At 45.2% G+C, this 24,378-nt stretch overlaps 2 protein-coding genes across 3 annotated transcripts in view; both read left to right on the forward strand.

Annotated features, from left to right (window-relative positions):
• flna (filamin A, alpha (actin binding protein 280)) overlaps positions 1–19,974 on the forward strand; it is a 71,715-nt gene extending 51,741 nt beyond the window's left edge. The window contains exons 30-48 of one of the 2 annotated variants that reach the window (XM_083656389.1): positions 630–653; positions 1,665–1,912; positions 2,736–2,810; positions 5,016–5,115; positions 5,665–5,805; positions 6,496–6,624; positions 7,366–7,539; positions 8,404–8,565; positions 8,754–8,957; positions 9,115–9,267; positions 10,750–10,872; positions 11,108–11,374; positions 12,007–12,144; positions 12,775–12,890; positions 14,371–14,503; positions 16,229–16,405; positions 16,514–16,732; positions 17,057–17,257; positions 18,041–19,974. In XM_083656389.1, the coding sequence (XP_083512515.1) occupies positions 630–653; positions 1,665–1,912; positions 2,736–2,810; positions 5,016–5,115; positions 5,665–5,805; positions 6,496–6,624; positions 7,366–7,539; positions 8,404–8,565; positions 8,754–8,957; positions 9,115–9,267; positions 10,750–10,872; positions 11,108–11,374; positions 12,007–12,144; positions 12,775–12,890; positions 14,371–14,503; positions 16,229–16,405; positions 16,514–16,732; positions 17,057–17,257; positions 18,041–18,225 (2,969 nt within the window). In that variant the 3' untranslated portion in view covers positions 18,226–19,974. The remainder of the gene's footprint in view (positions 1–629; positions 654–1,664; positions 1,913–2,735; positions 2,811–5,015; positions 5,116–5,664; positions 5,806–6,495; positions 6,625–7,365; positions 7,540–8,403; positions 8,566–8,753; positions 8,958–9,114; positions 9,268–10,749; positions 10,873–11,107; positions 11,375–12,006; positions 12,145–12,774; positions 12,891–14,370; positions 14,504–16,228; positions 16,406–16,513; positions 16,733–17,056; positions 17,258–18,040) is intronic. The other variant, XM_083656390.1, reaches the window with a different exon arrangement.
• Positions 19,975–21,360: 1,386 nt separating this feature from the next.
• emd (emerin) overlaps positions 21,361–24,378 on the forward strand; it is a 7,524-nt gene continuing 4,506 nt past the window's right edge. Inside the window, exons 1-3 of the mRNA XM_083656539.1 lie at positions 21,361–21,447; positions 22,548–22,626; positions 22,828–22,935. Coding sequence (XP_083512665.1) covers positions 22,548–22,626; positions 22,828–22,935 — 187 coding nt within the window. The 5' untranslated portion in view covers positions 21,361–21,447. The remainder of the gene's footprint in view (positions 21,448–22,547; positions 22,627–22,827; positions 22,936–24,378) is intronic.

A 24,378-nucleotide genomic window follows, 5' to 3' on the forward strand; every position in this document is an offset into this window, starting at 1 on the left:
TACACATCTGTGGCTGTGATTGACAGGTGGGTCAAAACTCGCATCGCAATTTCGTGCCGTATATTCGCATCGCTCTTGATGTGTAAGGACCTTTAGGGTTAATATACTCCTGTCAGTGCCCATGACCAAGGCAATGGCAAAGGATGGAGTTGGTCCCCGGGTGCTGCACTGTGTGGCTGCCCACTGCTCCTAGTTCTAGGAAGGTTCCTAGTAGAGGATGGGTCAAATGCAGAGGATGAATTTCTGCATGGGGATAAATAAAGGATAACTTAACTTTTAACTTAAGATAAATCACATGGTAGTGGAAAATATGGGCCTAGTCGTTTTGAGATACCATCCCTCGGGCTAGGCTAGACGTAGACGCTCATATCTTGTCATTTTTTTGTCTTGCATTGGTATGTTTTGTTCTTCACGCTGTGCTCCTTAGTGACACCCCCCCCTGGTCCCCACTGTACACACACACATGTACCCCCCCCCCCCTCCCTGCTTCACACTCCTCCTCCACCACCGTTTGGAGCACAGTGATTGCCTCTCACCGCCCTCCACGCCCCCCCCACCTGACTGTCTTTTATTTTTGTCACTTTTGTTTTGTTTTCCGCTCCCCTGCTTCTCACCGTTCCTACTCTCAGTCTCAATCGGCGGTCACGGTTTAGGTAAGCCTAAAGAATGAGTTTGTACTGGAGAAGAACTACTTTGCTCTCTCTCTCTCTCTCTCTCTCTCTCTCTCTCTCTCTCTCTCTCTCTCTCTCTCTCTCCGCATGCAGGATAGTGGCACCACCTTTCAACGGGTTCTCTCTCTCTCTCTGCTGCCTCATTTCTCTCTCTCTCCGTTTTCCTACGGAGAGCCAAAGTGGAACGTCACTTCCTGCTTCAGCACTGTACCGGAGATTTTCATCCGCCATTTATTTTCCCATAGACATTTCGTAAAATGCTTATAAAAATGATTTTACTTGTTCAGACCAAACGGTTCAGATATATATTTAGAAACAGGAGAGATCGCATAACATTCCACTCGGACCAAAACATTAAAAAAAATGCGGGTTTAAAGAAAATAGTTTTTCAATGTTTTTTTTTTAAAGTTTTAGCGAAATGTTCTATGGTCTCTCCCGATTCTAAATATATCTGAACCATTTGGTTTGACCAAGTAAAACTATTTTTATAAGCATTTTACGAAATATCTATGGGAAAATAAATGGCGGATGAAAATCTCTGGTACAGTGCTGAAGCAGGAAGTAGGCGGTCGCTTTGCCTCTCTATATTGTCTCGCTCTCTCATAACTATCCGTCTCCCTCTCACCCTCTAGTGGACAGACTAATGGACTAACGGAGCCGGTAGTTGATGGCATGGTGGAATGGCATTCTGGCTAATATAGTTTCAAAGTGCTACATGGAAACTTTATGATGAATAACGTATGATTTATTGGTATAATAACAGCTGGAGAAATAACACTGTCATGACTGGATCTCATCCCACTCAAACCTGGTCTTATGGTTGTGGAATGTGCATGTTGGATGGTGTGAGAGTGGGTGTGTTTGAATGCTTGTTTATGTATGCGAGTGTGTGTGTGTGTCACGTCTGCATGCTTGAACATGACCCCCCACCGTCGTCAACATTTTCGTCACGCCGCCAATACCGACCTTTTTCGTCTCGGGGGTCCCCCTCAGGCGCCGGCGTGGGTCCGACCATCCAGATCGGCGAGCAGACGGTGATCACGGTGGACGCCAAGGCGGCCGGGAAAGGCAAGGTGACGTGCAGCGTGTGCACGCCGGACGGCGCCGAGCTCGACGTGGACGTGGTGGAGAACGAGGACGGCACGTTTGACATCTTCTACACGGCGCCGCAGCCCGGCGAGTATGTCATCTGTGTCCGCTTCGGAGGCGAGCACATCCCCAATAGTCCCTTCCAGGTCACGGTGAGTGTGGTGTGCATTTATTTATAGATAGAAATGGGACAGGGAACACACACGTACACACACATCGCTGAAAAATATTGTCTACTTGAGCCTCGTAGTGTCCAATCATGTGCCATAGAGACACTGCGTAACGCGTCATCATTCAGAAGCCACGCCCAAGACGAGGGAAAACAGAAACCCCCTCCTCCAATCCTGGCGTTCTCCTATGTCGCGTGCATCGTTGCGTGTTGCACAAAAAGATGGTATATACGGAAGATGAACACTCCAATTTACTTCCTTGACCGCTAGATCCACATTTTTCTTCTCGCCAATTCTCAATGGCTTCCTTGTTTTGCTCAGGAGTACAAAAAAACTTTAACTGGTGATTTTTTACATTTGTTGTCTGCGCAGCCCCACCACACAACAGCTTTTAGCTATGTTTAATTCAAGGAAAATGACGCTGGTGTTTGGAAATGAACGGAGCTTTTCCCCTGTGATGGGCGTGGCCTATTTCATGCAGTGTCTCTATGGAGGGCCATGAGTATTTTTGTGTGATCTCATGTAGTGTTTGTTTCTGCTTCACGCATTATTTGGTGCCTGAAACTTGCCCTGAGTGGATCCTTGACCCGTTTCCCTCCACAGCAGCTTCCTGATTGGATCCTGGTTACTCCAGAATTCTTCATGACTAACTACTGTTTTATTCCCCTCCAATCATCTCCATCCCCATCCCTTATACCAACCAACCCCTGGCCTACTCCTACCCCCCAATCTCCTCCCACTTCTGTACATGCCTCCCTATCGTCCCCTGTGCCTCCTTCCATCCGTCCCTCCCTCCCCCTCTCAGGCGCTGGAAGGAGCTCCCTCAGACCAGCTCATGCAGCAGAGCCAAATGCCCCAGTACTACGCACAACAACCCTGGGTACCTAGACCTCTGTCTCCACCCTCTCTCTCTCTCTCACCCCTCTCTCAGTATTAACGCCATTTGTGTTCCAACATCCCTGGGTACTATAGCTCCGCCTCCTCCCTCCTTTTGATGTTCTCTCTTTTCTTCCCCTCATCTTCCATCATATTCACAAACCCTGCCAATCACGCCGCGCGGGTTATTTATCATCATCTCCCTTCTTCGCCCCTGCATCCAGTGTCTGGTGTCCGTGGCAATGCTGCTGTCTCTCATTGCAGGTGTTGTCATCTCTGAGAGGGTTTCTTTCTCTCTCCATTTCACTGCTCCCTCCATCTCATATACAGGGTTCCTTAAAACACATGGACCGTGCAATAGGGCTGCACATAACTCACCAAAACAACGTCTATAGCAAGTGATTCCCAAAGTGTGGGCTGCGGCCCCCTGATGGGGCGTGGAGGTACTGCAGGTGTGTCGCGAGAGGCATATCTGCCAACACTGATTTTGAACACAGTTATTTTTAACCCTTGCTCCTGATTGGTCATTTCTCCTCCGTTGGGACCAACCAGTCTGTCGGGAAGGGGGGCTAACTAACATTCCAAAGTTACAGTAGGCTAAATTTTGGTGAAGGAAAAACTATTGTCAAAGGGGTCCCTTGACCTCTCACCTCAAGATATCTGAATGAAAATGGGTTCTATCTACCCTAACATATAATATATACAAATTATATAGGGAAATACGGCTTAATAATAATTAAGGCTGTTACACACTGGGAGCTTTTTTCGTGCCATTAATTTGTGCGTCAATAATGTTTTTTTTAACCTACCTGTATGTCCAGTCAATGCAGCCGTGCATACCAATGACAAAGTTTCTCTGAGCGATTATTGGTTGCGGCTTTTATTTTTTAGATTTTTTTCAGAAATTTGCTTTCCGACCTGTAGGACATCTGTTGCTGTGATTGACAGGTGGGTCTAAATACGCCTCGCAAATGTTGTGCTGTATATTCGCGTCGCTCTTGGTGTCTAACGAACGACCTTTAGTCTCGCGTGTTGATCTCGCACATTTTCAGATTTCAAAGTAGCCCGCGACATTCTTTTTTTTTGGAATGGCTGATATATAGATTGTTTTGTTGTTGGAATTGCAATACAGTACATTTGGACACAGCTTTTTTTCCAGCATAGTTTCTTTTTCAGCACTTAAAACTCATACACCTTTCCCTCTGTGGCCCTTTGCAAATTTGGATATCAGATATTTGCCAATTGCTTGTGCAGCCCTACTGTGCAGCGACCTTCCATGTAAACTCATACCACTCACATAGGAAGGGGAAGCGGCCATTTTGACCATCATCAATGTGGGCCCGTCGGCTGCTCCACATTTTTGCAAAATGGCTGCCGTGGGTTTGTTTTGTGTTGTTGCTTATTCTCTCCTGGCCACCGTGTGGTCGTGTCCTCATGTCACTCTCTCTCCTGGCCACCGTGTGGTCGTGTCCTCATGTCACTCTCTCTCTCTAAGCAGTGTGTGTCGGTGTCATCGTCATGGTCATGATCTCCATTGTCAGTCATCTCATCCTATGTTGGTGTTTGGAAGCTTTTTGACCCCCCCCTCTGTCCAGCGCTGTGTTCACTGACTCATCGGCCCTCATCCTACTACTTATATCTCTGCCCTACCCATATCACTGCTTCAAATGCTTACTATAGAGAGGCAAAGTGACCGCCTACTTCCTGCTTCAGCACTGTACCAGAGATTTTTATCCGCCATTTATTTAGACATTTTGTAAAATGCTTATAAAAATAGTTTTGCTTCGTCAAACCAAACGGTTCAGCTATATTTAGAATCGGGAGAGACCATAGAACATTTCACTCAGACCAAAACTTTAAAAAAACTACATCGAAAACATATTTTCTTTAAATCCGCAGTTTTTATTCGAGTGAAATGTTATGTGGTCTCTCCTGTTTCTAAATATATCTGATCCTTTTGGTTTGACCAAGTAAAACTATTTTTTAAGCATTTTACGAAATGTCTATGGGAAAATAAATGGTGGATGAAAATCTCGGGTACAGTCAGTGCTGAAGCAGGAAGTGGGCGGTCACTTTGCCTCTCTATATAAAAAGATATACCGGTAATTAGGACAGAATATAATGTGGAAATAAATGCTCATGCTTGCCTCTTGCCCCATCACAACCCTTTCCCAGATATTGTTTCTGACCTCTGCCCTCCGTCTCCTAGGCAACGGACCGGCCAATGGGAATGAACGGCCTGGATGTGGCAGGGTTGAGACCGTTTGACCTGGTCATCCCCTTCACCATCCAGAAGGGAGAGATCACAGGTATACACACACACACACACACGCATATATATCTCATTTACAATTTGGTCTGTTTGATACTGCACTTCTTCTTTTGAAATCAACTGATTTTAGAGGTGATTTATTGTGTGCCCTGCCATGGTATTCCAGGGTGCCTGTCTGTATCTCATAGTATGTGTCTATCCCTCCCTGTAGGTGATGTGCGTCTGTATCTCATAGTATGTGTCTATCCCTCCCTGTAGGTGATGTGCGTCTGTATCTCATAGTATGTGTCTATCCCTCCCTGTAGGTGATGTGCGTCTGTATCTCATAGTATGTGTCTATCCCTCCCTGTAGGTGATGTGCGTCTGTATCTCATAGTATGTGTCTATCCCTCCCTGTAGGTGATGTGCGTCTGTATCTCATAGTATGTGTCTATCCCTCCCTGTAGGTGATGTGCGTCTGTATCTCATAGTATGTGTCTATCCCTCCCTGTAGGTGATGTGCGTCTGTATCTCATAGTATGTGTCTATCCCTCCCTGTAGGTGATGTGCGTCTGTATCTCATAGTATGTGTCTATCCTCCCTGTAGGTGATGTCCGCATGCCATCGGGCAACGTGGCCAAGCCTGACATCACAGACAACAAGGACGGCACCGTCACCGTCAAGTACGCCCCCACCGAGGCCGGTCTGCACGAGATGGACATCAAGTACGACGGCATCCACATCCCCGGTAGGACTTTTTGACTCTAAAATACAGGAGAATTCTAGGGGGCACGGTGGTAGCGGTCTCACAGCTAGGAGGTCTCTGGTTCGATTCCCACCTGGGACGCTGTGAGCGCTGAAGGAGTGCGTGCCCGTCCGCATGTCCTCGAGTGCCCACTGCCCGGGTGGGGTCGTCAAAAATGGCCTTTCTGTGTGGAGTTTGCATGTTCTCCACGTGCACCCTGGGGGTTTCCTTCATATACGAGCCCCTCACCAAAACCTTGCAATATCCTGGTTGCTGAAGTGGTGCCTCCTCTGGTCGTTCGGGGGGCCTGTTCGGAGGGAGGGGAACTCGTTGGAATAGCGTGATCCTCCCACGTTCTATGTCCTACTGGTGAAGCTTCCCCTGTCGGGTGAAAAAAAGCGTATGGCTACTGCCCATGTCTCGGAGGAAGCATGGAGCCAGTTTTGGCTCTCCCAGGATCGGCAGAGGGTGGAGCAGCAACCAGGATAAATACATAAAAAATGAGCACTAATGGGGATAAAAATGGGATAAAAAAATTGTGGGGATTTTTTCTTTTTTTTAAACGTATTGTTTTCATGTGGTGAGAGATGTGCTGGGACATGGCCATGTTGCAGGAACATTTGTGACTGGTTCACTGATGTTATGTTCTGTCTCTTTCTCCCTCTTCCTTCTACTCTTCTTTGTCGTTTCCAGGCAGCCCCCTGCAGTTCTATGTGGACTATATGAACAGTGGTAACGTCAGTGCCTACGGCCCCGGCCTCATCCACGGCACTGTCAACAAGCCTGCTGTGTTCACGGTGAACACCAAAGACGCCGGAGAGGGTAGGCCGCACTCCTACTGATATACTGTATAGAGGGTATTATGCACGTGATGTCACAGAGGAAGAAGTCACTGTGGGGTCACGCCCACTGAGTGGCAGCATTAACGTTCAGCTTGAAGGCAGTAATAGACCCTTTTCACGGGGGCCATTTTGTGTCGAAAAGGCAGGGTAAACACAGGTGCAAGCAAAACACTAATGAGGGTTTCCAAATTCCAATTATAGAATAACGCCTATTTGGAAATATTTACCGAGCAGCGAGGACTGAGAGCGCTGGCTGTGTGACCAGTCGGACTAGCTAGTATCTGTCAACCCAGCTACTACTGGCAGTGAGAAAACACTGGATGTGGCTTTTGTAACGAACGTTAAATGCCGACCGGGTACAGCCATCGGCTCCTCGCAGCAGCAACGCTATGAACATGTAACTGAAGTTGGCTGCAGTGTAGCTTCTGAATGTTGCCAAACTAAGGTGAATAGACATGACTGTACACAGTGTCTGTCTGTATAGGAGTATCATCTGTGGAGATGTATACCTTTAACTCATCATTCATGTCGTATTTGCACTGATAGCCTGGGAGAAGGAGCAAAAGCCCTCTTGGTGGAGGTGGGAGTCAAATAAATGGCAAATGCCAAGCAGAAGATGGGGCAAAATTGGTGATGAAAGGCAAAAAGCTAGGCAGACGAACCACCTCCCACCTTCCCTCCCTCCCTCTCTGACCGGCGTGTCCACATCATGTCCCTCCAGGCGGTTTGTCCCTGGCCATCGAGGGCCCGTCCAAGGCCGACATCAGCTGTGTGGACAACCAGGATGGCACCTGCACGGTGTCCTACCTGCCTGTGCTGCCCGGAGACTACGCCATCCTGGTCAAATACAACGACAAGCACATCCCCGGCAGCCCCTTCTCTGCTAGGATCACTGGTAACGCATCACACAATCACAAACATGCACTGACCATTCTCCTGATCACATTCATCAAATCCATTCAGTGTAAAGATCACGTAGAACAGGGATACTCAACTTGCTTTGCCCGGGGGCCACTTTCGTGAAATGATAGAAGGCCAGGGGCCAGTTAATAAACAATCAATATGCATTTTTCTGTAGCGGATTGTAGGTTTTTGGGGTGTCAGCCGGAGTTTAGTCTGACAATGTTGTGCACAGCAGATAGTTAGTTAGGTTAAGTACATACAGTACATAAGTGCCTGGGTAGCGAGCAGACGGCGGTATTTGACAATTTAGCAGCTAAATCATAGATTATTGAAAGATATTCCATATTCCAGACTGAAATGCTATAACAGAAGTGTGAGTATTGGCTAGAATGACATGAACATTTGGACACAAACTACCTCCATATGTGGTTTGGGACAAGTGACACAAATCAGACTTGGAGCGTCCAGACTCATAAAACCAATCTGGATAAAGTCATTAATAGGTCACTAAAGTTCACAATCAGATTTGGCCTCCTAGTCTGAACATGGCCTTATTCAGCGGGTATCTTGCATGTTGCGTTCAGGTGCACTGTAAAAAAAAAAAAAAAAAGTTCAGAGATCCTCAACTTTTTATACATTGAATTCAGTCAAATTAGCAGAGGTAAATGTGACCATCTGGTTTGAGTATATTTTCCTTTGATTCATTAGTTGTAAGTCTGGTAACGCATCAACATCAGTAGACACTCAACCCAATAGAAGCTCACTCTATCCTCTCCTGTTGGAATTTGTCAGCATGTTACAGTATGTCATCACTCGTCAGCGTGTGCCTGCCCTAACCTCCCCACTGTGTTTCTAGGTGACGACTCTCTGAGGATGTCCCAGCTGAAGGTGGGATCGGCCGCCGATATACCACTGGACATCGGGGAGCTGGACCTCAGCCAGCTGACCGCCTCCCTGACCACGCCCTCACAACGCGAGGAGCCCTGCCTGCTGAAGCTGCTGCGCAACGGACATGTCGGTGAGTGTTTCCGTCTGTGCGCCGGTCGCTGCTGTCGCCAAGAGGAATGCAACCCACCTTCTTTAGTACTGAAAAGACTATTCTTAGCAATAATCTGCCTCGTTTGTAAGCCTCTCCTCCTGCGTGTGTGTGTGTATGTGTGTGTGTGTGTGTGTGTGTCTGTCTGTCTGTCTGTCTGTCTGTCGCAGGCATCTCCTTCGTTCCCAAGGAGATCGGAGAGCACCTGGTGAACATCAAGAAGAACGGCCGACACATTCCCAGCAGCCCCATCGCCGTGATGATCAGCCAATCGGAGATCGGCGACGCCAGCCGCGTGCGCGTGACCGGCCCGGGCCTGAGCGAGGCCCGCACCTTCGAGCCCGCCGAGTTCATCATCGACACCCGCGATGCAGGTAAAGACAGTGAATGACACCACTCACTATGTGCAGTTATTTGACACTTTCAAACGATGGCGGGGACAGACTTCTACATGCAGTGATTTGTTATGTTTCACTTCAGTTCTTCACCGCCAGATTTTTTAGTATTGATTACTTGCGTCTGTCCATGCAGGCTATGGTGGCCTGAGCCTGTCCATCGAGGGCCCCAGTAAAGTGGACATCAACACTGAGGACCAGGAGGACGGCACCTGCAAGGTCACCTACTGCCCGACTGAACCAGGAAATTACATCATTAACATCAAGTTTGCTGACCAACACGTACCAGGTACTTCCCTGTAATAATCAGATGGCCTGCGATAGACCCTTTTTCACGCGGGCCATTTTGTGTCAAAAAGGCAGAATATACACGGGTGCAAGAAAAACACTTGAGGGTTTCCAAATTCCAATCATGGAAGTTGGAAACCCTCATTAGTGTTTTGCTTGCATCTGTGTTTACCCTGCCTTTTTGACACAAGATGGCCCCCGTGAGAAGGGTCTATTACAGAGCAGTGCAAGATGGCTCAGATCTTTCGTGGCCTTCAGATTCCAGCTTTTATACAGTCCATCAGCAGTGTTGGGGGGTAACTTGTTACAAAAGTAACATATTACATGTAATATATTACTTTTAGCAGTAATAAAATTCAGTAATATAACTTATTACTATAGGATTTCAGTAATATTATACCAGTTACTTTGTCAAGTGACACAAGTTACAAATTGAGTTACATTTGTTTGATCAAAGCACATATTTAAATAAGGACACAATCATTTCCTAATCAAATTGTGTGTTTTTATGCAAATAACTCACTATAGATGACCATAACAAAGGAAAAGGATAACATTTAGAATTTTGAACGGTTTATACTGACATCAAGACCGTGGTTTTTTTATGGTTCAAGTTACTCTACACAGACAGTAATATTGTGAAGTAACTTATTACTTTCAAATGAAAGTAACTAGTAATATGTAGTATTATTACATTTTGAAAGTAACTTGCCCAACACTGTCTGTTAGAGAATGGAATTTGTCCACTCCTCATCCGCAATATGATAATTATAACAGCTTAGATAAACCAAATGAATGAAACCATGAGCCAGGAACTGTATTATAGAAGTACCGTATATTAAAAACCATACATTCTCCTATACACTGTGTTATAGAAGAGACTGAATCTCAATGTACACATTCTGATATGTCATACAGAGTCCAAATATTCAGTGATGACTGACAGTTTAATACTGTAAGGAGGAAAAGCAGAGAGGAGGGGGGGATGAACTTTGGAAATGTGTGTGCGTCCACTTGAGTCTGACAGGGAAACTGTTATCAGTTGTTATTGGACACGATGCACTGACCAAGGTCTCGGCAAAAGGAGAAGTCCTCAATGCCACGGGTGAATTTATGTGTGTGAGATGTCATGTCATGTTAACTCATAGCATTAATTATGTGTATGCAATTATTAGGCAACTATTAGCTTGATTAGCAAATGGCATGGAACTTATATTTTCTCCAACACTGTCCCATCAGTAAGCTTGAGACTCAAGCTCAGCCCTAGTGATGGCAGTGAATGACAAAAGCTCCTTTTCTATCCAAAAAACATGCACTTTTCTAAAGCACTATCAGGCACCTTACTAGCATTTGACTTAGTGATAAGAGTTGAACTATGTTCAGATGTGAGCTTCTTTGTATCCATAATCATGAAATAATTTGTCCTCTAAATAACTCTCGTGTGTGTGTGTGTGTGTGTGTGTGTGTGTGTGTGTGTGTGTAGGGAGTGCGTTCACAGTGAAGGTAACCGGCGAGGGCAGGATGAAGGAGAGCATTACCAGGAAGAGGAGAGCGGCGTCTGTCGCCAACGTGGGCAGCCAGTGTGACCTCAGCCTCAAGATCCCAGGTGACTGGAACCGAAAGTTGTGACATTATAAATATGATAATAAATATCCCTCTATGTTTATGTTCGTCAGCTGTGTAGCGGTCATAGAAATTACTTTTTCACTCAGAATAGTGTGTAAAATCTTGTTTACAGAGTTAGGGAGACTTCTACAGTTGCTACCGTCTGTGTATAATTTGTCATTTCTGTGTGTTCACTGCTTCAAGTGTATATCCCTGTGTGCCTCTGCCCTCTGCAGAGATCAGCATAGCGGATATGACAGCCCAGGTCACCAGCCCGTCTGGCCAGATCCACAAGGCGGAGATCATGGAGGGCGAGAACAACACCTACTGCATCCGCTTCGTCCCCACCGAGACGGGCATACACACGGTGTGCGTGAAGTACAACGGCGTGCACGTGCCGGGCAGCCCCTTCCAGTTCACCGTGGGCCCCCTGGGAGAGGGAGGGGCGCACAAGGTCCGCGCCGGGGGGCCGGGCCTGGAGAGAGCCGAGGCCGGAGTACCAGGTCAGTGCGTGCGTGGCTGAATTCAGAAATGTATCTCCGATGGTTTAAGGCTTAATATCTACAATATCTACCTACAACCACCATTTTGTTCCATGCAAACATCCAATGAAAGCCGACAAAATAAGCTATGCAGATATATAACGCAAGCCTCATTTGCCATAGCAAAAACTATAGCATAGCATTAAAAAAAAATACCACCCTTCACAAAAGTATTTGTATCTTTGAAAATGATCAATACATTCTGATTTCTGTTCTGTATTATCCTCAACATGTCTGACAGTTTGACAGGTTCTCTCTAATTTGAACATAAAATGCTGGAAAAGGCACGACTTTCTGAGAGAACTGACTTCAAGACTCTTTTCTTCATTAAAAATGTTAAAGGTTTTCTGTTTTAAAAGATTGACTACAAGTATAACATGATTTATACTATCTGAAAGTGCACATTCTCCTCTTTAACATGACGTATACAATTTGATTGTATGATATTGTCTGAGCGCACAGAAAGAATTATACACACAAACGCCTCCTAGTGGTAGAGTTTTGGAATTTTCAACGCAACTTGTGTGTGTGTGCTATGATTTCATAGTTTGCCCTGTGCCTGACTCTGTATCGGTCCCTGTGCTCTGTTGTAGCTGAGTTCAGCATCTGGACGCGGGAGGCTGGAGCTGGAGGCCTCAGTATTGCTGTGGAGGGACCGAGCAAGGCTGAAATCGCCTTCGAGGACCGCAAGGACGGCTCCAGTGGAGTGTCCTACATCGTCCAGGAGCCTGGTGAGAGAGGAGAGGAGAGGAGAGGAGAGGGGGGAAGGCTTTGTGGATAGATGAGAGCAGAGGAATTTAGAAGAGAGTGGCATCAGCGGGAGGACCAAAATGCGTGACTCATTAGCCAATGAACAACCAGGAAGGGGTCTCACGCTACTTTTGGATGCTAAAATAAAGCTGATAATGTACAATTTGATTTTAAAAAAAAATCAATGTACAACACAAACTGTCCATTTTGCTGCAACTCGACAGTGCTGCTTAATCCAGGACCTTACTTCCTGGAACTCTTGAGAGTAAAAAACGGATCCATTGGAGTGAATGGAGATGTCATGACTCTTCTATCTACACGCCTCTGGATGAGAGATGTGCTGGACATGAAAATGATAGCAATTCAATAAATGTCTATTCTTCAATACTGTTGAATTATTCTGTACTCCAAATAGTTCCACTTCTCTCTTTATTGCAGCTTTTTCTTCATATTTTCATTGTTTGACAGTTGAAGGTAATGTAGCATAAAAGTTTGTCGCTATATTTCGTCTTTATGGGAAACTACAATACACTAGACCGTGTGTGTGTGTGTGTGTGTGTGTGTGTGTGTGTTGAGCAACGTTCTGACATCGTGCCCCGTTCCCCCTGCAGGAGACTACGAGGTGTCGATCCGTTTCAACGAGGAGCACATCCCCGACAGCCCCTTCGTGGTGCCCGTGGCCTCGCCGTCGGACGACGCCCGCCGCCTCACTGTTGCCAGTCTTCAGGTGAGGCTCTGAGACACACACACATCCATGTGCGCAAAGACCAGGCCACACTACACTACCCACAATGCAGCAGCTGCAGCTAGTGCCCGGGGGTAATGTAGAGGCTAATACCAGAATTAAAGTAGGCCATTATTTACATTTAAACAATAGATTTACAGAATAGACAGACTTAACATTTCTCAAGGCAGATAGTCTAACAAAGGGCAACAGGACAAATTATACTGTGGTATACAGTAAGTACCGTAGCTGAGATAGACAGCATCAGCATGTCGGATAACTTCATTTTTTCTATATTGATAGAATTGGACAGTTATGAATAATAGTCTGTTTTAACTTGAAAGATATAGCACTAATAAGCACTATATTGAGTTGTATTTACATTTATTTATTTATTTATTGTTCCCCCCCCGGGATGGTTGAGGTTAGTTGTGATAGGATCATAGGTGTAGCGGTATAGGATCTGCTGCTGCTGCTGCTGCTGCTGCGTTGTTGGGCGGTGCAAAGGCTTCTGGGATATTAGAGGACTGTGTGTGTTTCTCGTGCCTCATTCTAAAGGCTCTCAACAGCCTCCTGCGCCTCTAAGACTTTGACCGGCCGCTAAAGGGTTAAAGAGGTCTGACGCGGGCTGTTTCCTTCTCTCTCTCTGTGTCTGCTCGCACTCAAACAAGCACATACATACATACAGCACTGACTGTCTGTCACACATGAAGACATAGACAATGCATGCAAAATTACTCTCACACACGCCCACTGAACGTCACTTCCTGCTTCAGCACTGTACCAGAGATTTTCTTCCGCCATTTATTTTCCCATAGACATTTTGTAAAATGCTTATAAAAATAGTTTTACTTAGTCAAACCAAACGGTTCAGCAGCTATATTTAGAATCGGGAGAGACCATAGAACATTTCACTCCACAAAAAAAAAACGGCATCGAAAAAATACTTTATTTAAACCGTAATTTTTTTACGTTTTGGTCCCAGTGAAATGTTATGCGATCTCTCCTGTTTCTAAATATATATGTACCGTTTGGTTTGAACAAGTAAAACTATTTTTATAAGCATTTTATGAAATGTCTTTGGGAAAATAAATGGCGGATGAAAATCTCTGCTACAGTGCTGAAGCAGGAAGTGACGTTCCACTTTGGCTCTCTACACACTGTCAAACTTGCACACTGTCTTGTCCTTTCACCAACCGTTTCCATCTTGTTAAATGTTCACAAAAATCTGCTTTCCTCTGCCTTTTACTGTGCAGCCCTCCTCTTTAGCCCTGTTAGCGACCTCCAGGTAAGCTCAACGCTAGCATAGATCTTAATACGATGTTGTGGTGACTTTGGTGATATAAAGTAGATTGTCTTGTGTGCAAGAATGACAAACGTTGTGGCCGGTAGGGGGCCGCTGTTATGTCATACTTTTGGTTAGCGTTGAATAATAGCGCTGTAGTCGTGTTGTTGAGCGTGTTGAGTATGTGTTGTCGAGCAGGAGTCGGGCTTGAAGGTGAACCAGCCGGCATCGTTTGCCGTCAGCCTGAACGGGGCGAAGGGCGTGATCGACGCCAAGGTCCACAGCCCCTCTGGAGCGCTGGAGGAATGCTGCGTCACGGAGATCGACCAAGGTAACCCACAGACCCGGTGTGCTGGACCCATCTGGTAATATACGCTCAATCGATGGGACATTGTTGGGAGAACGGAGTTGATGTTGCAGCAGGCAGTGTTATAGTACTTGAGTCCAGGTCCTGTACTCATTTTCAGGACTCGTGACTTTGACTTAAGCACTGATGATGCGGACTTCGACTCGAGTCTTCGTGCGTTCGGACTCGGAAGTTGGAGACGACGTCTCGGACTTGTTGATTGATAAAGACTGTTGTTGTTCTTGTTGTTTTTTAATAGGCCCTAATAATTTGGCATAAGGTATTGATGGCTATTAATTAATACACAGGACAAGATGTTACTATCCCTTGTGCCAAAGGAGGAAAAACACATTTAGAAGCCCAATCCAGAATAAAACAAGCTAACAGGCTAACAAACTAATAAACAAGACACAAATCACCAGTTACCTACCCTAGCCAACAGCAGTATAATATAGCTATATTAATACCGTGACATTATTTGCTTTCGTGCAAGGGCAGGCACGTGTGTTCCACCTACATGTGGATTCACGTCTGGGCTCGGACTCAGGTCATGGGGACTTGAGTCTGACTCTTCTTTGGTGACTTGGACTCGAACACTGGGGACTCGATATAGTGACTTGACTACAACAATGCAGGACATCAAAATGCCAAAGACGATGGGATTTCAAGCAAGACGGCCCAACTTCAACTCACTTCCTGTCATTTTGTCACACGGGTTTTGCTCATGGATTTCCACAGACACGCCCACTAAAGAGATCGGCAGGTCTGAGTCAATGGGAAAAGTCAATGTGATCTCCAATTATGACAGATCCCCTCGTCCCCACATTCATTAAAGTAAATATTCGGCCCGTTCTCCGAAGCCACATATCTTCTGAATATTCTGACACTAAAATGGCATTTTTCAGACAGACAGATCAGGAGAAAATTAAACTTGTTCAAGACCTGTCTGTATCTCAGCAACACACTCTGGACGAGATTTGGCAACAGGAACTTATGTTAGCGGCCAGGGAGCGATTAGCTAAAGCTAAATGTGAAGTTTGTTAATGTAGTAGTAGCTAAATCTGTGGGTAGATTTTTTTTTTTTTAATGGAATATCTTAGGCCGTGTTCAGACTAGGAGGCAAAATCTGATTTGTGAACTTTAGTGACCTATTCATGATTCTATCAGATTGGTTTTATGAGTCTGGACGCTCCAAGTCTGATTTGTGTCACTTGTCCCAAAACCACATATGGAGGTCTGGACACACAGATCTGAATTGAAAATCAGATTTGTGGCAGTGCGGACACACTCCGAAATCAGATTTGGGAAACCAATCAAGATAATGATGATTACCGTAATGACTTTATCAGCCAATCAGATTTGCCTGTAATGTGAACATGGCCTTAGTTTCAACTGCATTGAGCTAACGAGGGGAAGCTTTGTGTTTATGTGTGTGGTTTTGGGAACTTACTATCTCTATTTCAAGTGAGCTTGCTAGGTCAGCACTAACCCCTGTTTGAAGAAGAAAGCAGGTGGAGGGGGGGGGGGGGGGGTAACGAGACTTGGGGAGAGGTGACCACGTGACCATTTGCATTTAAGAGACTTGCTGCGACCAGTTGTTAGAATTGGCGGAGCCTGCGGTGACCCATCTATAGTAATAGAAGATCTCTGAAAATTCTCCTCTGCCTTTCCCCTTACCTGACCTTTCCCCTTCCTCTTTGACCCCTCTAGATAAATACGCAGTACGCTTCATTCCCAGAGAGAACGGTCTCTATCTCATCGACGTGAAGTTCAACGGCAGTCACATCCCCGGTAGTCCATTTAAGATCCGTGTTGGAGAGACGGGCCAGGCTGGGGACCCTGGCATGGTGTCTGCTTACGGAGCGGGCCTGGAGAGAGGCACCACAGGTAAGACATGGACTATCTACCTCACTCGTCCACGCTGGACACAGTGAGGCTCCTTCTCTTTCTGTCCCCTTTTAGTCTCACGTCTCTGCTGCGTTCTCGCTTCCCCAGGAACCGCGTGTGAGTTTGTGGTGAACACCAGCAACGCAGGCTCCGGGGCCTTGGCCGTGACCATCGACGGGCCCTCCAAGGTGAAGATGGACTGTGTGGAGTGCTCTGAGGGCTACAGGGTCACCTACACCCCGATGGCCCCTGGCAACTATCTCATCTCCATCAAATACGGTGGACCGTACCACATAGTCGGGAGCCCCTTCAAGGCCAAGATCACTGGTGAGGATCATCTTCATTTTTCTTAAATGGCATAAAATGTCCAGACTGAAGAATAGGACTTCCATTCTGCTGCCATGGCAACATAATCACAATGTGGCTATAGCAATTCCATATTCATAGTGTTCCCATAATGTCACAAGCATTTTCCTACCAATATGGCGCTACAATACATGCAGCTCGTTGGCTGTAATCACCTGTTAATTGATTATAATCACCTGTTATTTTCCTCCCAAGATGGCCATGTGGTGATGTAACGGGAATACTATCAATTGTCGTTTTATCTCCTTTCACTCATACAACACTTTGTCTCTCTCTCTCTTCCAGGTTCCAAGTTGGTGTCCAGCCACAGTATGCATGAAACCTCTTCTGTGATGGTTGACCCTGTGACCCGTGCCATCAGCTGTTCCCAGCAGGCCACACCCCCCGCCCAGTCAGATGCCAGCAAGGTCATGGCCAAGGGCCTGGGCTTGAGCAAGGGCTTCATCGGACAGAAGAACAGCTTCAGCGTCGACTGTAGCAAAGCAGGTGTGTGTGTGTGTGTGTGTGTGTGTTCACCTGAGAAGGGAAATTCTGTCATCTTCTCACCCTCATGCCATTTGAAACACATGTAAAGTTTGTCCGTAGTACAGGGAGGTTGCCAGCACAACTTGAGAGAAAACCAAAAATTGGAACGGAACAAACGGAGCCCACATTGCCCCTTTTAGATAGATGGATAGATGGATAGGGGCATGTGGGAAAGCTTTGAGTTTCTCAATGGTAGATGGTGGAAGGAGTGATTGGGAATGAGTCTTCCATCGGCCCTTCCAGGCCTGATGCCATTTACACCTGGCGTTAACATGTGTTTCCTGCAATCAGATTGTGCTTGACCACTTGAAATGCCAGGTGTAGACGCCCCCAAGACGCATTGAAGACGGGATTGCAATCTGATCAGCCAAACCACCTCTGGAGGTGGTCAGGGATGCATTGTGTACACATTGAACACAAGTGTAAATGCAATGTGTCCTCTCAATCTGGATACACCAAATGTATGCGGATCGAGAGGACAACTATTTGCGGTGTTATCTGGATGTTATCTGGATAAGGAAAAACACATGTTAACGCCAGATGTAAGTGGAATCAGGCTAATGTGGTCAAGCACAATCTGATTGCAGAAAATGCATGTTAACGCCAGGTGTAAATGGCCTCACTTTGGGTTTCACAGTAAATTTGACAGTGATATTGATGTTTTTAAAAAGGCCACTCGAGTCGTAATACCTTTTTTTAATGTGAGTGTATTTGTTTTTAACCCTGTTCTGTCTCCATCTACAGGGCGTAATATGCTCCTGGTCGGTGTGGATGGTCCCAAGGTTCCCTGCGAGGAGATCCTAGTGAAGCACCTGGGCAACCGGATGTACAACGTCAGCTACCAGCTAAAAGAGAAGGGAGAGTACATCCTGGTGGTGAAGTGGGGCGACGAGCACATCCCTGGCAGTCCCTACCACATCACTGTGTAAAAACCCCAACACCACAGATCAGAATAAAGAAACCTATAATACCACTGTTTAAAACAACTGAAATTCTATCTAGAATCTAACCAAGCATTGTTTACAAATCCAAACCCTTCCACACACACAAAATCCAATAAGATATCTGTCTTTTTAAGTCTTATTTTATTGCTGTTTAAGCAACTAGAAAACAAACATCAGTGTTTACCTGCAGCCAGATTTCCTTCGGAATTTGTAAAAAACCAACCGGTTACACTTTACTGTAACCAATCAGTCTTATTGTAAACCCAATGCAAAATCTCCAAAGATGAATGCATAGACACTGAATATCCCTCTCTTCATCAGTCACACACTCCATGTCTCTCGTCATCCTCATCCCCCCCTTCCCCCAATTACACCCGTTAAGTATATTTAGAGAGCGGAAAGATGCACCTTCTTATTACTGTAAACTAGCAGTGAATTGTGCCTTAGGCTTTTTACATGTTATAAATCGTGGACACTAGTGGACGTTAGCGGCTGGTTTAGCCTATAGTTTTTTTGTGTGTGTAGAATGATAGGATAGCTTAGCATAGTGTAGCAGCGTAGATATTGGCCCAGCCTTGCCCTAGCGTGCGATGGAGGGTTTATGCGTTAACACTGGAAGAGCTACCCTCATATAAAGTGGATAGACTTTTTGTACGAATTTTTTTCTACGAGATTTTTGTACGAACAATCGTTGGACCCTAAACCAAAGCGTGCCAGAAAGACGACGTATCCAAGAGACTTATACCTCCCTTACCGATGGTTTTTATGTGTGGACAATGTGTGAAAGTACACTCTTTGACACACTTTGATATTGGGCCCGTGGTTGATGAAAGGCTGTCTTATTTATAGGGGGGTAGTTGTTGTAGTGTTGACACCCGGTAAGTGCCCCGGTGCTGACCCGGTCCACTCCCAGTGTGTGTTGTTCATGATGCTCTTTAACTAACCCAGTTTTACCTGCTGCTAGTGTGATCCAGTTTTAGGCACTGCTGTGATAAATGGATGCCATGATATGGATTAGAGTGATGATTGATTACATAAGGCTTAGAGGTAATGGTGACATGTGAAATAGAGAGGCTAGTGACAGGAGAAAGCGCCGGGCCTGCAGTACCGCCTACAGTAGGTTGGAGGCGGCGACGCGCTCGCAGTTAGCTTACCGTCGCTACTCGTGGTTTGTCTCACACATGCTCTCCTAGCACTGCTGCCCCGAAACCCATGCTTTTTTTGGCTATCTGTGTGTTTTTTTTACGCCTGATCCAAACATGTGTCATGCATGTACATTAGGTTCCTTAAACTCACTCTTCGAAAATTACAGAAAGCCTCTGACTCAGAATAACATCCATTAAGCTGAAACTGAAGATGTGTTGTGGTGGTCCACGTTGAATAATGGAATTGTTGCATATAAATAAAACTGGTTGAAAAAGGGACGTTGCTAGAGCTGTGCTGGACAGGAGGGCTGCATATTGTGAATTGTCACATCCTTAAATACACAATGACCCAAAGACAAACTAGAACAAATGTTGCTTTTGTTTTTCAATTTCTGCTCAATGTCTGTAAGTCGCCCCTCATCGACCCACCTCTCCCCTCATCCTTCCAGCTCTCTGACACTTTGTGTGTAACTCAGTATTTCAGAGCGAAAAATGAATTTTGTCTTAAATAAATAAAAAAAGGCTTTAAAAGTGTTTGTAAGACAGTATTTTGATACACAATAAAGTTGTCTAAGTATTTTTCTGTCAATCTATTGGGTGTCTTTTGTGTGTCTTAATTTTGCACCAGGATCTTTTTTTTAGTTTACATAACTGTCTTAGCCACACTGAATGAACCACCAAGAACATTCTGCTATATCATGACAAATGTGTGCACAATTGGTCACAATCACAACGGCAATGGAACCCTATGGAGCCTGAGCTTGAGCGTCTGACTCTAGCCGGCTTGACCCGGTTTACATTTTAAAAACCGACAGTTCACACAACTTTAACACGACATGCATATATTATACATCAAAACTCTTGAGCTAATTCTGCTCTCACTCAGAATGTCAAAATATATAAGTGATGTGATAGTTTTGAGGTTTGTTTGGAATGACTCATACTAGTTGGTGCTTTTATATCATGGTATTTTTGTGTGGGATGCATGGATGGAACAGTTCTCCGTCTCATCAGTAACTTTGATCAAATTATTCATTGTATACTAAGCATGGAAGAAATGGTAGCTCCTTACAATGAGTGGAAAATGTGTAGCCTACATTACTACAGATGGCAGCCAACGCCCTTCCTGGGAAAACTCCAAGGAAGAAAATCTCCTAATTTGGTCTGATGACGCCCCCCAACCCCCCGAACACACACAACCTCCAGAGGCCGCTGCAGGAGACAAAACCCAAATGGAAAGACTTGCATAATCCATAATGCTGTTTTACATGTAGGCCTACATGCCAAGGCTTAAACAACTAATAAACCAGACCTACTTTGCCTTATTCTACTTTGCCTTCAATTATGTATGTGTATATGTGTATATATATATATGTATATATTATATATATATATATATATAGGCTATATATATATAAATAATTAAAACCAGCTATATGGTATCACAGTCTATAGTCTAGCTGCTGGGGGGAAACTATAGTAATATGAGTTTGAGATGGATTACTATAAATATATTGCAGGAATTTCTTTAATGTAATGCAGGCTTATGTGATTCTATGGACGATAAGTAGGTCTACCACAAAGTAGACCTATTTAAGTCTACAATAATATTATAGTAGCCTACATAGTAGCCTATATAAAATACCATAAAGTAGATTACAGTCACTATAGACTCACTATTTAGTGCCAACACAATTTTGAACCACGTGGCTATAATTATAAGTCCCCAGAGGAAGGAATATTGTCATTTGACAGGAGATATGGTAAAGAACTTTGTAATTTTATTTTGCTGCAAGGTCTAGCCTATATAGGATCATTGTAGTAGCAGTAGTAGTAGTAGTAGTAGTAGTAGTAGTAGTAGTAGTAACCGTACAGTAGTAGTCTGGCTGGCCTGTTTAGGGCGTGGTGGAGGAAAGGTGTGTCATGTGTGCATGCATGATCCAGATGTTGCCAGGCGCCAGTGCCACGCCCCCTCGCTAGCTGCTGCTGTTTACACAGTCACAGTCAACCTCGCCCTGAATCAGCCACATTTTGCGCTCCACACTCTTGTCTGTCTGCAAAGGTAAGCGAAACCAACCACTTTATTTCAGGCAAACGTAATCGCTAAGAAACTTTGCCTGCTAAACTGTGTCGCGAAGACTTACTATTCCCCGACTTTGAGCTGGCGAGAGCAACGTTGATTTGACGAAGGCGCTCATTTACGTGATAGGCTACATACCACAATAGCTCAACCTTAGTAACTTACGGTAGAGTAGCACATTTCACTTGCTTTATCCCTTCTGCTGACTTTCGCCGATATAATGTTTGTCTGTACTCTCAGCCATTGCGGAGTCTTGCATGTATTCTGGCCGACCCAAGGTTGAATTTAGAACCGTTTTAACGGCCCTAAATTCAAAACTGTTTAGGAGATTTATAGGTTCTGGCAGGCCGCCTGTATATCCAGGCAGGCAGCATACTTGTGGAGTCTCCTCCCCTTCCTTTCCTCCTGTTGCTCCGAAACTTCTGCACCTCAGTCTGCATCTATCTATCTATCTATCTATCTATCTATCTATCTATCTATCTATCTATCTATCTATCTATCTATCTATAATCTATCTATCTATCTATTTATTTATCTATCTGTCTATCTATCTATCTATCTATCTATCTATCTATCTATCCATAATCTATCTATCTATCTATCTATCTATCTATCTATAATCTGTCTATCTATCTATCTATCTATCTATCTATCTATAATCTATCTATCTATCTATCTATCTATAATCTATCTATCTACCTATCTATCTATAATCTATCTATCTATCTATCTATCTATCTATCTATCTATCTATCTATCTGTTAGAGAATGAAATTCCACAGCCAAAAGGTGAACCACTTGAAGGAAACCAGTTGAAATGAAATGATGGAGCCAGGAGTCAGAAGAAGTCGTCTGATATGATGTATTTGACATAGATCTTGGCCAAGAGATGCACTCTTGCATATTCACGGATGGATACACAGGCTTACATACATTGAACAGAAAGTCAAAGATACTTATAGGACACATATCAGATGACATCAGTCTTGACGCACACTTGAAGGCTACTCTGTAGACTCAACCTATCTGTCTATAATCTATCTATCTATATATCTATCTATCTGTTCTTCCTCTCTTTGCAGATGTCTTTGAGTGACAAAAGTGCTGAGGAGATCAGCGAGTTGCTTGCTGAATATGGCATCAAACATGGACCCATAGTCGGTATGAGCAATACACACACACACACACACACACAGTCTTTTTTAATTGGGATTATCATGGCAGTTTAGAAGGCTGCTGAAAGAATCTGCTGATGTGTGTGTGTGTGTGTGTGTGTGTGTGTGTGTGTGTGTGTGTGTGTGTGTGTGTGTGTGTGTGTGTGTGTGTGTGTGTGTGTGTGTGTGTGTGTGTGTGTGTGTGTAGACTCAACTCGAAGGCTGTATGAGAAGAAGCTTGAAGCAGCCATGGATGAAGCCTCCGCCTCAGCGACACAGAACGCCTCCCCTGACAAGACCTACTACAGAGAGGAAGGTAAAGCCTCCCCTGACAAGACCTACTACAGAGAGGAAGGTAAAGCCTCCCCTGACAAGACCTACTACAGAGAGGAAGGTAAAGCCTCCCCTGACAAGACCTACTACAGAGAGGAAGGTAAAGCCTCCCCTGACAATATCTACTACAGAGAGTTGGTAAAGCTTCCCTGACAAGACCTACTAGAGAGAGTAAGGTAAAGCCTCCCCTGACAAGACCTACTACAGAGAGTAAGGTAAAGCCTCCCCTGACAAGACCTACTACAGAGAGTTGGTAAAGCTTCCCTGACAAGACCTACTACAGAGAGGAAGGTAAAGCCTCCCCTGACAAGACCTACTACAGAGAGGAAGGTAAAGCCTCCCCTGACAAGACCTACTACAGAGAGGAAGGTAAAGCCTCCCCTGACAAGACCTACTAGAGAGAGGAAGGTAAAGCCTCCCCTGACAAGACCTACTGCAGAGAGTAAGGTAAAGCCTCCCCTGACAAGACCTACTACAGAGAGGAAGGTAAAGCCTCCCCTGACAAGACCTACTACAGAGAGGAAGGTAAAGCCTCCCCTGACAAGACCTACTACAGAGAGGAAGGTAAAGCCTCCCCTGACAAGACCTACTGCAGAGAGGAAGGTAAAGCCTCCCCTGACAAGACCTACTACAGAGAGGAAGGTAAAGCCTCCCCTGACAAGACCTACTACAGAGAGGAAGGTAAAGCCTCCCCTGACAAGACCTACTACAGAGAGGAAGGTAAAGCCTCCCCTGACAAGACCTACTACAGAGAGGAAGGTAAAGCCTCCCCTGACAAGACCTACTACAGAGAGGAAGGTAAAGCCTCCCCTGACAAGACCTACTACAGAGAGGAAGGTAAAGCCTCCCCTGACAAGACCTACTACAGAGAGGAAGGTAAAGCCTCCCCTGACAAGACCTACTACAGAGAGGAAGGTAAAGCCTCCCCTGACAAGACCTACTACAGAGAGGAAGGTAAAGCCTCCCCTGACAAGACCTACTACAGAGAGGAAGGTAAAGCCTCCCCTGACAATACCTACTACAGAGAGGAAGGTAAAGCCTCCCCTGACAAGACCTACTACAGAGAGGAAGGTAAAGCCTCCCCTGACAAGACCTACTACAGAGAGGAAGGTAAAGCCTCCCCTGACAAGACCTACTACAGAGAGTAAGGTAAAGCCTCCCCTGACAAGACCTACTACAGAGAGGAAGGTAAAGCCTCCCCTGACAAGACCTACTACAGAGAGGAAGGTAAAGCCTCCCCTGACAAGACCTACTACAGAGAGGAAGGTAAAGCCTCCCCTGACAAGACCTACTACAGAGAGGAAGGTAAAGCCTCCCCTGACAAGACCTACTGCAGAGAGGAAGGTAAAGCCTCCCCTGACAAGACCTACTGCAGAGAGGAAGGTAAAGCCTCCCCTGACAAGACCTACTGCAGAGAGTAAGGTAA

Source organism: Poromitra crassiceps (genome assembly GCF_964638095.1).
Source record: "Poromitra crassiceps genome assembly, chromosome: 20".
In the NCBI taxonomy this organism is placed as follows: domain Eukaryota; kingdom Metazoa; phylum Chordata; class Actinopteri; order Beryciformes; family Melamphaidae; genus Poromitra; species Poromitra crassiceps.